At 33.5% G+C, this 14849-nt stretch overlaps 1 protein-coding gene across 5 annotated transcripts in view; it reads right to left on the reverse strand.

Annotated features, from left to right (window-relative positions):
• LOC141449656 (serine/threonine-protein kinase NIM1-like) overlaps positions 1-14849 on the reverse strand; it is a 112575-nt gene that overhangs the window by 49093 nt on the left and 48633 nt on the right. For 2 of the 5 annotated variants that reach the window (XM_074119282.1, XM_074119278.1), the window contains exon 2: positions 11147-11251. Coding sequence is in view for 3 of the 5 variants with exons in the window: in XM_074119277.1 (XP_073975378.1) it covers positions 7940-7992 (53 nt within the window). In the remaining 2 variants the exon portion in view is untranslated. Of the gene's footprint in view, positions 1-7939; positions 8107-11146; positions 11252-14849 lie in introns of those variants that run through there. The other 3 variants (XM_074119277.1, XM_074119279.1, XM_074119281.1) reach the window with 3 other exon arrangements.

The following is a 14849-nucleotide window of genomic DNA, read 5'->3' on the forward strand; positions in this document are numbered from 1 at the left end:
ATATGTTTTTTTGGTCTAGTTTTCAAATTTTTCACTCCCGAAGCTTTATCTTTATTTTTGGCGGAGTTACGGCCAAAAACCCGTTGGAGTTACATAAGGACCACTGGACATTAAAATGATGTGATGATTGCTTTTATTTGATGATAAAACAAATTTATCCCACAACCATTACATTACACTTCATATTTTAAAATCTTTAATTATTATTATTATTATTTTTGTTCTTTGCGTCACAAATATCATTTTTTGCAGTCAAAGGACCTCCCAAAACGTGTATTTCTTGTGGAACATGAATATTGAAAACCGATTACGAATAGATAAAATTGTAACTTTGGTCTTAAATATCTCGACTAATACATATTAGGGATATCGAAACAGGGTCAACGTCATTTTTCACAATTTTTTATGTATTTTTCACAATCATTGTTAAAACCAGTGGTCCTTATGTAACTCCAATCGGGTTTTTGGCCGTAACTCCGCCAAAAATAAAGATACAGCATCGGGGGTGAAAAATTTGAAAACTAGACAAAAAAAAACCATTAGTTTACTTCATGGGTTTTTTCGAAATTCCGCTTTCCTAAAAAGTTATTAGCGATTGGTGCGTTTTAAATGGATCACCCTGTATTGAATGGGTTAATTAATGAAATGAACAACAATGTTGTAGCAGTTAGACACTGGTCTCCTGCGCGGAGATCCCAGATTTGACCGTCAAAATTTTCTCAACTCTTTCTAAAAAACCCTTTTCAACTTTCTGTCCGGTAATGGACCAGTTGTCTGGAAAGAGGCGAACCACCACATTGCTTTAAACGGCGATGCTCTCCTACTGAAATCTAGCCAGCAATGGCTGGCATCTCTCATCCTGTCTTGGCGGATGTGGAAATTCGGAAATCCCTAAGTCCGAAACCAGTTAGGGATAATACAATAATGCTATATGGAATCAAATCAAAGATATATATATTTTTTTAATGATTTAAGGTGCGTCAACATCTAAGGTTATTGGCGCCCGGAGCTTTTTTCAGTGCACTGCCGGCCTACGGACAGTGTCCTCCCGTTACAGACAACACTGTCCATCACCGGACAGTGAGCTGTAAGAAGCTCCTAGGAAGAGAAAATCTATGGGGTCAGCAGCTGGATTCGAACCCGGGACCTCCGCGTGGGAGTCCAGTACGCTAACCGCATAGCTAATCCGTTCCCTATCAAAGATCTCCTTAACAAAAACTTACAGTTTAAAATGTTAAGTATAAGGGTTGATTAAACGCCAAAAGGTACACAAATCAGCTAGTACCCAACATTTCATTCATGCTTAGTTGATATAATATAAGTAATTTTGCTGCATTAACTTTTCCTTCACATTTTTTATCATCCTACCAAATTTTATCAAAATCGGGCCCAGATTTACAGAGTAATTAGTAATAATAATTTTAGAGGAGGTCTTACATAAAGGGGGCTAACTCCTCTCCCATTCGATATACAGCGTTGAGACCCCCAAAAGGCACATCTACATAAAATTCCGAATCGAATGATACCTCATTCATGAAAATCGGTTCACGCGTTTAGGTGCTACGTAGTTTACAAAAAAGGTAAGAAGAACAAGAACAAGAACAACAATAATTTCTGAAAATGCCGTTTTTGCTCATTTTCGGCAACTTTTATCTCGAAATCTATTAGATCTGGGTGGTTGCAAAAAAATTACAGTCATAAAGGAGGATTTGCCCTATATTTTAAAGAAAATTTGGAAATTTTATCTTTTATAGAAAAAGAGAAAAAAATTGTCAAAGTTGGGTGTTTTTCAACGTTACGCTTTTTCGTGCAGTTTTTGACGATCAACCCTTATACAACTGTCCTACCGGACAGTTTTAATATTATTCAGCACTGTGAACCTAATCATATTTTCAACCTGTCTTTATTTATTTGTACAGATGCAATATCATTTTTTTCCCCAACAAGTATGAAATCAGAATTTAACCAAAGGTTTTGAACTGGAGACCTAGCACATAATCGTCTTTCTTTCAGTTGCAAAATGAACAATTCAAGTTAGAGTAGTTAACAATAATGAACAATCCAGGGAAGTCACATTTGTAGATTACAAGTGTAGCTCCATTAAAATAGGAAATCTGAATGTAGTTAAATGCTAAATGCATGCTAGACAGCAATCAAATATATGCGCATATGATGAATAAATTTGTTTGTTTCACATTTACAACGTGAGGAAATGATAAAAAATTAAAACTTCCATAAACATGCAGACATATTATTTCAAATAACATAGACAAATACTTCGATTTTTTTTACTTTTTTAATTAAGAATTAATTTAAGTAGAAAAAAAAGTTAATTTATATTAATAAATGGAACAATAGTTAAACATATCTGAAGTGAAAAAAAATTGATAAAGTTCATATTTTCATAACAATTATTTTAATTTTTTGTTAATAGATAGTGTCTCTATTGAATTTAATAATTGTTAAAAAAGGCGCCACCTTTACTTAGTATTTAGTAAGAGAAAGTAAAAATAAAAAATAACTAATTTATTTGTTATTTAAACTCAATATTGTGGTGTTTTAGATACAATTTCTTTTAAGCAGTTCATTTTAACTAAATTACCAGGATAAAAAAAGCGGTTGATAAATATGAATCATTTGATAATTGCAAAAATAAATAAATAGGGCATTTTGTTTACATCATGGAATAAAAAAAATGATAGATAACAGTATTATCACTTTTGTGATTATTAGTAAACAGTGAGCCATCAGTTTGTTTATATTTTTCGCATAATTTATTACATTATACTCATTAATTATTGAGCTGCAGCAGAATTTACTTTCGTTACTTTATTTTTAGTTTAAACGATAAGCTGGGTTTAAATAAACTGTTGCAGCATTCACACAATTTTTTCCCTTTCTGAGGTAACTTATAACTTTGAATTGGGCCAGATGTCCATCCTTCATAACTAGATGATGTGGCAAGGCTTGCCATAAGTTATGTTCAGGGATAACTGAAGTTTCCTGGTTATTTCTACCGCACATTGGCAGAGCTGCCATAAACCAGAATGTTCTAATTTGACGATTAAATCTGAACACGATAGATCTTATTCTCAATCACAAGTATAGCCTTCGTTATGATTTAGATCCTGTACTTGCAGTCCTCTCCATCAAGTTTCATCCTCATATACTCTCTCGAATCCTGGTTTCGCAAATGGAGAATTAAGGTCAACGAAAGTAAAACCTCAATCGAACCTCCTCCAACTTATTATTGCAATTTCTCGGACTGTTCTGTCTGCGAGAACTTCTACATCTGCCTCAAAAGACAGGAACTCAAGTTACCAAATGATCAAAAGAATGCTCGACTTACAAATCAAATTGACTCTACTGAACAAATGCTGAATCTGAACTATAGACTTGAACTGCACAAACCAGCTCCAACCTTAGCCTCATCTAACACAGAATCCTGCTCATTATAATTAACAAATTTGTAACAGAATATGCTTAAAAACCGTGTTATTTTAAATTCAGCAAAATAAATTTGCGGATTTTAAGAATTCTAAACAAAAATGATTAAAAAACTGGATATTTTGTTAATATGGATATTATGAATAAAATTAAAAATGTGCCAGTGTGAAATGCTACATTGAATGAAGTTACAAAGGAGAAGAGGCTAATGGTGTCCAACTTGAAAGAGAATATAACTTACATAAAAAATAAAGCTGAATCTTGGCATACGCAAATTGGGTTCACTGAGCGAGAAATTCTTAAAAGAAACATCATGATATTTGGAGATAGTGAAGAGTTTAATGGTTAAGAGCTAAAGAGATTTGTTTTTTATACAAGTTAATGATAAATTAGATTTAAAATTTATCCCAGAAGATGTAGATTCTGTGTGAGATTAGGTAACATGATCCCATAATTCTCCCAAGATTTAGAACATTTCGCACTAAGCTATTCATTCTTCATAAGACAAGGAAGTTAAAAGGTGCTAAGTAGTACATTTACTATGACTTTCCACCAAGATATTTGGCTTAAGCGGACCATAAAACAGAAATGTTTGTGGCTTGGTTTGTTTGAAAAGAAGTGGCAAGTTTACGGTGATCAAGTATGACTAATAATACGAAATAAACTGCTCCACAAAAAAAGTGGCGCACATTGAAAAAAGCGTTAATTTTTTGTTTTATCACATTTTGGGGAAAGATTATTAGTTTTAATTATTTTCATTACCTGTCAGGGAACAATTAATCGAATCAAGGTCCAAAGTTTCTTGTAAATAGAGAAGAAATTCCTCGTTTAATCCCCTTCGGTCTTTGTGTAAACAACAACGTGAACTTTAACACAACAGTAAATAAATTTATTGACCTCTACAGTTGCGTTTCTACTTTTTTCAAGCTGAAAGCATTGCAAACTCTGAATTACAGCAGAGCAAGTGGCTCGTATTATTGCATTAGTTGAGGATGGACGGAGTCAGCGGTACGCAGCACGAACGTTAGGGTTGCCTGAGACCACCGCCCGTAGAGCCATCCATTGTTACTGGGAGACAGGCCTCTGCACTCGCAGGCAAGGTTCGGGTCGACCAAGAGCCACAGAAGCACTTGATGACCGATTTATTACAATTCACACTCTAAGAAATCGTACATCAACTGCTTCTGAAACAGCTCAAACACTGCTTACTGTTCGTGGAGTTTCAGTCAGTGCCGAAACCGTACGAAGAAGGTTCGCTGAAATGAATTTACGCTCTAGGAAGCAAGCCACAGGACCATTGCTCACCGTAGATCCTCGGAGAGCCGGTCTAGAGTTCGCTAGGAAACACCGCAACTGGTCTGAGGACGATTGGAGAAACGTTCTCTCTTCAGACGAGTCTCGTTTTGTTCTCAATGCATCTTATGGGTTTACCCAGTTTACCGAAGGCCTGGGGAGCGCTACGCTCCGTGCAATATTTCTGGTAGACTACCATTCGGAGGTGGTTCAGAGATGGTGTGGGCTGGGATTTCTATGGGGGCTTAGACTGAGCTCCACGTGTTCAACAGGGCAATCTTGAAGGCAGATTTGTATGTGAGGGAAATTTTGCAGCAATATGTGATACCCTATCACCATTTATTGGGGAGAATTTTATTTTTATGCAAGATAATGCCCGACCACATACTGCCGCCTGTGTTGTTCAATATCTCCACGATACTGGCTTTCATGTTCTGAGATGACCAGCACGCAGCCCGGATTTAAACCCTATTGAACATCTTTGGGATGAGCTGGGTAGGCGATTAAGATGGAGAAAAAATCCTCCCAGGAGCTTAGAATTTGCGAGGGCTCTGGTGGAGATATGGCAGGAATTAACACAAGATTTCGTGAGAAATTTAATAAGGAGTTTGCCGAGGAGATTGGATGCAGTAATACGAGCAATACACGTTACTAAAATTCTTTTTCTCTTTTTTTAATCGGAAGAAATACATTTTTTTTCAAACTCATTTTTTGCTGAGAAATACTTTTTTGTTAAATTAAAGGTTTTCATTTCTTTTAGATCATTTTTTATTTTATTTTAGCCTTCCCGTAACTTTATACTTCTTATATTTGCTAACTAAAATGAAATGTAGAACAAAAAAGTTACATTGAAGAAAAAATAACGCATTTTTAAAGTGCGCCACTTTTTTTGTGGAGCAGTGTAGTACCTACAAGTACATTCAAGATGAAAGTGAAATTTATTACGAGGAAATTCCAAAAAACCAAAGCTGTTAACATTGCTTGGTTATAAACAGTGAAGCAGTAACTGGTTCTAAATATGCACTTAATTGAACGTTTCAATCAAAAGTGATAAGATTGTATATGTAATTCTAGTATGAGAAAATTTTAAGAAAATCTTTGCAGTCAATATCAACAAATTGCTTCACTTAAGTCGTAAGGTTGCAATGGATGATCTTAGTATCACAAAATATTCATTAAAAAGGAAGCTCAAGCTTCAGTGATCTGTGATTAGAGTTCTCTGATTTTAGAGTCAGAAATATTTTGTGGCAACACGATCACACATAAGAAAAAGAACATTTAGCTCAGGGAGCTGAAGGGTTAGTGAATCGTATGATTTGTAAATTTGAAGCGAATGTTTACTTATATTGGTCTCATCATTTGCTACAAATATTTGTTTGTTATTTATTTTTGTTTTTGTTTTGAGGGTCTCACAAAATATTATTTTCTTTGAGAAATCCATTTTGAAAATTCCACATGACAGCCATATTTTCTCTGTTTTTTGGTGTAAGCGATTGCAATGGATGTAGGCAAGAAAAAATTGGATCTCCTAGAATATATTTAGATTTAAATCAAAGAAAATCTAGCTGAATACTATTGCAATAAAAAGTAATTACCGATTATTATTAAAAACAATAATAAAAATTTAATTATAATTATATTTTTATAATGAAAAAGTCAAACTGTAGATTAGATAAAACTTATCACAATTTTATAATTATATTTATTTTGTACTTATCGTACGGACGTAATGGACTTTAATTACCGAGAAATGATACTTAAAAATGAGCTAGAAACCAGTTACCGAAAGGCGATGTAACACATTTATATATTAGGTAAATAATCAATTATGCAATTAAATATTTAGCTCATTACACACTGTAAAAATTAATCCGTAATGGTTCATTAAATCTATTTAATTAAAATATCAATTATTAAAATTCCTTAACGATGTACAAACATAATTTGAGCATGTCTTTTAGTAGTTATATTACACCATTCTTAGCATGTCTGTAGTTATAAGCATAGTATACACTAAATAAATAAATTGTATACATTGTAAAGTAAACATTATTCATAAACATGTTCAAAGTACAAAAGACTAATAGTATTGAGAATACTGAATTTCTTTTATGTAAACATGTTTTCAGTCATAGCTTATAAAATATTACACACATAAAAAAATGTTCCAGTGATTTTTACTTAAACAAAAAATTTAAGGATTTATTTTTAATTTAAATACTACAACTTACAATAAGATGGGAAAAAAAATTATGCTGTAACCTCGTCTTATTGCAGTAGAAACAAAATTTTACTCATTGAACTTTGTTTTCCGATGCAAAACTAAGTTGACACTTTTTTTTAAAAGAGACGACCAAACCCCTTGTATTATGTAAAATAATGCCTATTTTTAAATAAAGCCTAAGGGGGCTTTACGTCCAACTACCAATTAGGTGTCGACGACAAAGGGAGGATAGCAAACATGTTTTACTATAATTAAGTAAAATCCAAAGCTTAGAACGAGGTAATAGAAGTTAATACCACAATACATCTAAGCATTGCGGGTGACTCCCTGTATTAAGCATTTAGACATTTATTAATTATTTAGACTACATCGACCAAACGCCTCAGAATCGTAGAAATTCTATTATTTCTCGCCAGTAGTTTTTCCACGCTGACCCTTTCTCCATTGTGAGTTCTGGTTATGCCGCATGTTTATCATAAACGCTCTTTTTTGTATTGTCACCATAGTGATAAACTGGATAACTACTGCGACATATTATGTCCAAAAATAACCAAAATTCTCAATACTACTGGCGACGAATTACAGAATTCCAGCGACTCTTCTGCGTTTAGTTGGTGAAGCCGGTTTTCGCATGCTGCAGATACATCTGCACCACATAAGAATTGCAGACAGTCCTAACTAAAAAGATAATATAGAATTAACTTATTGCACCGCGTAAATTGAAAAACTAGAAAAATCTTTAGTAAAATGCTATGTTTTACGACAATTTGTCTTAACTCTTTTTACGCTGCAATCGGAGTAATAATCATATTTTCACAATCACATTTAAATATTATTTATGTAATTTATTTTGAACAAGTTTGTCTTTGGTGGAGTTATGAAACATATCTGACTAGAATTCAGCTCCACTCAAAATCACTTTCCACAAAAATGCCAAATATTACTAAACAAAGTGAATATTTGGTGAGCACATACCTGAAGCAGAGGAATCCTCTCTCTGACATTGAAGGTGCGAAAAGTGGAGCCATGATTTGACTCCACCAAACGAACTAAAAAGTTAGACTTTTTGAAACTGTTTCATTTTATATAATATCGTATGTGGTAAACAGGTTTAGGCACTAGCGAGTAACGACTACTGTTAAGAAGTATGAACTGTTTTATTAGCGATAAGACTGAGTGGAGCCCATATTTGGACAAAGATTAAATGGTAGGATTGGTTTATAAAATTTATGGAAGGGAGTGTTAATATCTCTGATATACAATCGATATTTCAGTCATTATAATCCATAAAAGGTCATTATCAAAGTAATATTTGTATATTATAGAAATAAGTATGACTTAAAGATGTAGTGCTATATGTTATAAATAGAACTTTTTAATGTGATAATAATCTTTATCATGTCTTTAAATTACATAATATGAAGATAATTTTTTGTCCAAACTATAATTAGCAAATAAGTAATGATAAATAAAGCGCTCTTTATCATAACCTAATGTTAACTTGGAAGGATATTTAAAACGTAATTTTAGAAGATGTTCTACAACATAAAACTACTTAGGATATCAACTTGTTAGTTATCAACGATGCACGCACTAGTAGCCAAACGTCAAATTTTAAAGGCATTCATTATTATTTAGCATAGTTCAGTTATAACAATTGTTTTATCAAACAATGAGCTTAAAAAATAAAATAAAACAATAACAAAGGAAATAACTTCCTTCCGTTAGCAAATAATTGAGTTGGTGAAATTGTTTTCATGTCACAAACTTTTCATTTTTATTATTGTTAAATGTTAATCTTCTATTTTTATAAAAAAGGCGAGAGTACATCTATAATTTTAACCTTTAGTTAAATAGTATTCACACTTTAGTTGAAGAGTTTGATTGCAGAGATGAATACAGTTTGTTTGCCTAAGACAATTACCTAAAAAGGCCTGCCTTTCAAAAATGCAGGGATAAAGTGACTCTTTTTTTTCATCTATTTCGTTCTCTTAGCCTGTTAGAAAAAGTTTTAGTTTATAATCGATTGTATGTACATGTTGGTTAACCTGTCTCTAACATCTCGCCATGTTTATATCTTTTCCATGTGCTTCTATGCGTTTGCGTTAGTTGTTTTTTTACTCTTTGTATTTTTCTTGTGTTTTGTTTATGCAATATAAGTGTTTTGTTTGTGTACAATATTTATTATGTACCTTTAACTTAGCCGAAGCCTCCTCGACCTGTTCATCGTGCAACAGAGAAATCTTAAGTTTCTTTCGCAGACCATAGTTACGGGTTGAAGGACGACAGCTACTCTTTACAGGACTAGATTTTTGTATACACCAAAATTGTATGAACAAAAACGGGTACCAGTTTTACATTAATTACATCAATGGTAGAACTAAGAGATAATTGATTTATTAGTTATTCAATCCTTCTTTAGTTTCTTTCTAATAAGTTCAAAATATTTATTTGAATATAAATAAATATATTCTTTATTCCTTATCTTTATTATACTTAAATTTTACAAAAAAAATCTATCATGAACTTTTAGATTAAGATGGTGACCGTCATTTTATCTTACCTACCAGACACTTTGTTTAAATTAGCATCATCTGATTAATTTTTAAAATCAAAATAACCAGAGACAATTTGTAAACCATCAGGGTTCTTTCTCATAATTTTAGTCCACTTCATAGCAGACAGTCTTAAACATTAAGGTGTCACGATTGATATTGTGGATCTCTCTTCCAATAACATACTACCTCTTGCGTATGACTATTTAAGTACGAGGGTCGTTTGAAAAGTCCGTGCAAAAATAAAAACTACTTAATTTTTTGGGGTAAACCTTTTTTATTTTTCAACATAGTCTCCTTTTAGGCTTATACACTTCGTCCAACGCTGCTCTAGTTTGTTGATCCCTTCCAAATAATAGGATTTGTCCAAGTCTGAAAAATAGCCATTCGTTTCTGCAATCAAATCCTCGTTTGAATAAAATCTTTTTCCCGCCAGCCATTTCTTCATATTGGGGAACAAATAGTAGTCCGAGGGAGCCAAGTCTGGAGAATAGGGGGGATGTGAAACGAGTTGGAACTCACCATAATGTTTATCAAGCTTCTCTTTAGTCTCCTGAGGCGTTTTGCCTTTCAACGAGTTGGAATTCCATTAATTTTGCGACCACAACTGCTGAGGTATGAGCTGGTGCGTTGTCGTGATGGAAAAGGACTTTTTTGTGGGCCAATCGTGGGCGTTTTTCTTGCAGCTCGGTTTTCAAACGGTCCAATAACGATGAATAATATGCACCTGTAATAGTTTTACCCTTTTCCAGATAGCCGATGAGGATTATTCCTTGCGAATCCCAAAAGACAGTCGCCATAATCTTTCCGGCCGAAGGAACGGTCTTCGCCTTTTTTGGCGCAGATTCCCCCTTGGTAACCCATTGTTTAGATTGTTCTTTGGTATCAGGAGTGTAGTGATGTATCCATGTTTCATCCACAGTGACGAAACGACGCTTAAAGTCCTGCGGATTCTTCTGGAACAGCTGCAAACCGTCCTTGCAACACTTCACACGATTTCGTTTTTGGTCAAGCGTGAGCAATCGCGGCACCCATCTTGCGGATAGCTTTGTCATGTCCAAATGTTGATGCAAAATATTATGTACCCGTTCATTCGAGATGCCCACAGCACTAGCAATCTCATGCACCTTCACTCTTCTGTCATCCATCACCATATCATGGATTTTATCAATGATTTCTGGAGTAGTAACCTCAACAGGACGTCCAGAACGTTCAGCGTCACTTGTGCCCATATGGCCACTCCGAAAATTTTGAAACCACTTATAAACTGTTCTAATCGAAGGTGCAGAGTCACCATAATGTTTATCAAGCTTCTCTTTAGTCTCCTGAGGCGTTTTGCCTTTCATAAAGTAGTGTTTAATCAACACACGAAATTCTTTTTCGTCCATTTTTTGAAAATCACTCGACTTTCTCGATTCAAACGAATGCCAAACACAAAGAAATAGACCGATCTGGCTGAAACTTGGTGTGTGTTCTTCCAAGAGATGCTACTAACTAAACATAACCTCGATACGCGCCAGTAGTGCTATCTCTCTGACTTTGCACGGACTTTTCAAACGACCCTCGTAGTTCACAATCATTTTTATTTTCTTAACAAAGCTTTGAGACATTAGAAATGAGTACTTACAAAGCTATTTCAGATATATTTTCGGGTTGATGTATACTTGGTTACAAAATATTCCCTTCACAGATGAGAAGCCGACTGGTACCGTACTTTCTGGACATCAGTTTCCTGAAAAAGAAGTAAAATTAATGTAATTCAATTATTAATCTAATTTACTAAATATTTAAAATATTAATCAAGCAATGGTAAATTCTTGTAAATTTGCAACAAGAAAAGTTATCAAGTTAATAGTTTCACTCTACTCTTGATAGTTTGAGAGTTCAAAGAAAACTATTATGTGGATAACTAAAAAAAACCAGATATCTTTCCCTTTCTTTGAGTACCACGGCAAAGTGAAAAGTTCGCGGCTTCGCATTCAAAGGCTGTATTTTTATCGTTCAAGAAAGCTTAATTTCTTTCTTATTCCTATTTTAGTTCAAAAGTTTTCCAAAGACTTTTATGATCTGGTTGGCCTAGAAGAATCGCTGAAGTGGAAGTGCCACTTTATTGAATCTATCTTTCAGGCTTTTCCCTAGGAAAATGCGATTAATGGTCGTTCAGAGCGAGTAGATAAGTTAAGTTTTCCTCTTAAGTGCAAATCGAGAGTATTGTATTGACCTATTTTGATAATATTTATATTATCAAGGAATAATTAAGGAATTCCAAATCAAAAGAGAGTTGACTAAACGAAAATGCCATTTATTAAAGATATTTACATAAATAAAACGTTTATACCTATTTAAAGTTATAGTTATTTAAAGGTGAAGATAACAAATAACTATTAACTACTTCGAGTAGCAGTTACTTTCAAATATAATAAGAAAATAATTATATAATTTCTCAAAAATGTTTGATTATATTGTTGTTTACAATTAAAATTGTTCCATGAGGATCTTTACATTTTTTGCTCATTTCAATTTAATTTCCGTGTTTAATCAAACAGAACGCAATCATATTTTTTAAGTCCGTAGAGTAAAATGTCATAATTCTCATTTACCTGCCTACGTAGAGTTACTTCGACTTACTCTCACAGCAGCAAAAGTGAGATTACTCCTTTAAACGGATAAAACCTTTTTTGGCATCCTTTAAAATCAACATTGATTCTTAAGAGGCATTTCGGAAGCTTGGATGTCAAGCTTAAATCATATATATAACGCTTTATAATATAGCCAAATTAGTAAAAATTTCTAGTATAATAAGGAAAATGTGTAAATTAGAACCTTGAGAATTATATTGAGAGAAAGATAAGTAAATTTTTACTGGATTTTGCAAACGGTTATAATTGTTTTAAATAATCTTTGGTAAAATACTAGTACCATAGATTTAAATTTGTTCAACTAATTACTATCTCTCAATAAATGATTGCAAAAGTAGATGAATAAAAGGAATAACTAAACTTATTCATATATTAGGAGGTAAACGGACAATTAAGATCAAAATAGATTTAGAGCCGAGATTAAATAAATGTATAGTAGTATAGTATGATAACGTTTTGGTTAATTATTTTGGAAACATACTAAATTTCCAACAGTAGGTTTCATGATGTTCACTGATACATCTTAGCAAAGTTCATTGTTAGCGGGTCCCTTTATTTACATTAAGATCGAATTACAATATTTTTGTTTAGTTTCTATTCTTAATTGGCATTGCACTTTCTACGAAGTTTATTACTGCACTTCCTGCGCATGTACGTTCTTTACTTTTTGTAATAGCCTTTTGCTTCTTACCCCTTTGTTAGCGTTAAGTAATGTTTGGGAGTAACTGCTCACATTAGCAAAAGAAAGAAAATCGTGAGGATACTGTCTAGGTAGATGTTCAGGAGTACACCAAAATGATAACTGCGGTTGAGACATTTTGATGATTATAGAAATGATAGATTTATTCCTAATTTGAATAAAATATATCAACCATGGATTTTTCTAAGAGATTTTCTGAAATTAATCTCTATTTTTTAAACTAGAATTTGGTGCTGAAAATAGAAATAACATAGAAATTAATCTACTTTGCTTAAACAATGATCATTAAAAATTTGAAGCAAAAAAATAATTCCACGTGCCGCTGGTAACGTTGACCTTGCAAGGCAGTGTCAAATCTTAGCACGCAGATTGAATAACTACGCAGTCAAATTTAATTTTGACCGTGCTATTAAAGAAAGATGAAAATAATTAGCAGGTTAAAAATGAGGAAGCAAAAACAAAACAAGCAAAAAAGGACTGCGAGCTTTCTATTTGCCCGACTAAATGAATACAAACAATTTTCAGAAATACGTAATTAATTATACAATAATTTAAAACAGATGTTGTACTCGTATGTGTAGATTACAGTTCTGGTCTACACACTCATGTTCAAGAGAAGTGATTTCTTATAAACAAGTTCCCTAAAATAAATACTTGAAACTGAAAGTAAATTTCTCAGCAATTTTGTATTAATTTGCTAATAATTGCAAAAATACTGATGACGTTAAAAATCTCCATTAATAAAAAATAACTTCGAAAACTTTATAAAAAATAAATACAACTAAATGATACTGATAATAGTTATTTATTTAAAAAGAGAGCAAAGTATTACTTTAATACAATCGTTGCCTTGATTGACATTTGAACTAAAATATAAAAAATATTCATGAGTTAAATATTGTTAATTATAATTTTAATGGCTCTTAACTTGTAGGTAAAAACAATCATTCGAAAAGTTGGACTGATATGCTACTTCATTTCTCGACATCGTAAAACAGACGATTCAATGAGAAATTGTAACTGTTTAACAAATAAATATCTTATTGTGTTTAAATATTTTTTAAAAGGATTTTCAGCATTGTCTCCAGGATAGTTTGATGGGATTGGATAAGAAGGGGGGTTTTGATTCAGAATAGGTGCAGGAAACTCTGCAAGATGTCGATTCCACTTTAGCAATACGTGTGGTAATTCAAATTATGAAGAACAACTGCAAGGAGAGAGTACAGCTGTGGTTAGTATACTGGTCTACAGTATGGAATTGCCGGATTTGATTCCAACTGCTAGTCCTTGATACGAGGGTCGTTTGAAAAGTCCGTGCAAAAATAAAAACTACTTAATTTTTTGGGGTAAACCTTTTTTATTTTTCAACATATTGATCCCTTCCGAATAATAGGATTTGTCCAAGTCTGAAAAATAGCCATTCGTTTCTGCAATCACCTCCTCGTTTGAATAAAATCTTTTTCCCGCCAGCCATTTCTTCATATTGGGGAACAAATAGTAGTCCGAGGGAGCCAAGTCTGGAGAATAGGGGGGGGATGTGAAACGAGTTGGAACCCTATTTCCATTAATTTTGCGACCACAACTGCTGAGGTGTGAGCTGGTGCGTTGTCGTGATGGAAAAGGACTTTTTTGTGGGCCAATCGTTTGCAGCTCGGTTTTCAAACGGTCCAATAACGATGAATAATATGCACCTGTAATAGTTTTACCCTTTTCCAGATAGCCGATGAGGATTATTCCTTGCGAATCCCAAAAGACAGTCGCCATAATCTTTCCGGCCGAAGGAACGGTCTTCGCCTTTTTTGGCGCAGATTCCCCCTTGGTAACCCATTGTTCTTTGGTCTCAGGAGTGTAGTGATATATCCATGTTTCATCCACAGTGACGAAACGACGCTTAAAGTCCTGCGGATTCTTCTGGAACAGCTGCAAACCGTCCTTGCAACAATTCACACGATTTCGTTTTTGGTCAAGCGTGAGCAATCGCGGCACCCATC

Source organism: Rhodnius prolixus, unplaced genomic scaffold (assembly GCF_049639745.1).
Source record: "Rhodnius prolixus isolate KJV_2025 unplaced genomic scaffold, Rpr scaffold_2, whole genome shotgun sequence".
Classification (NCBI taxonomy): domain Eukaryota; kingdom Metazoa; phylum Arthropoda; class Insecta; order Hemiptera; family Reduviidae; genus Rhodnius; species Rhodnius prolixus.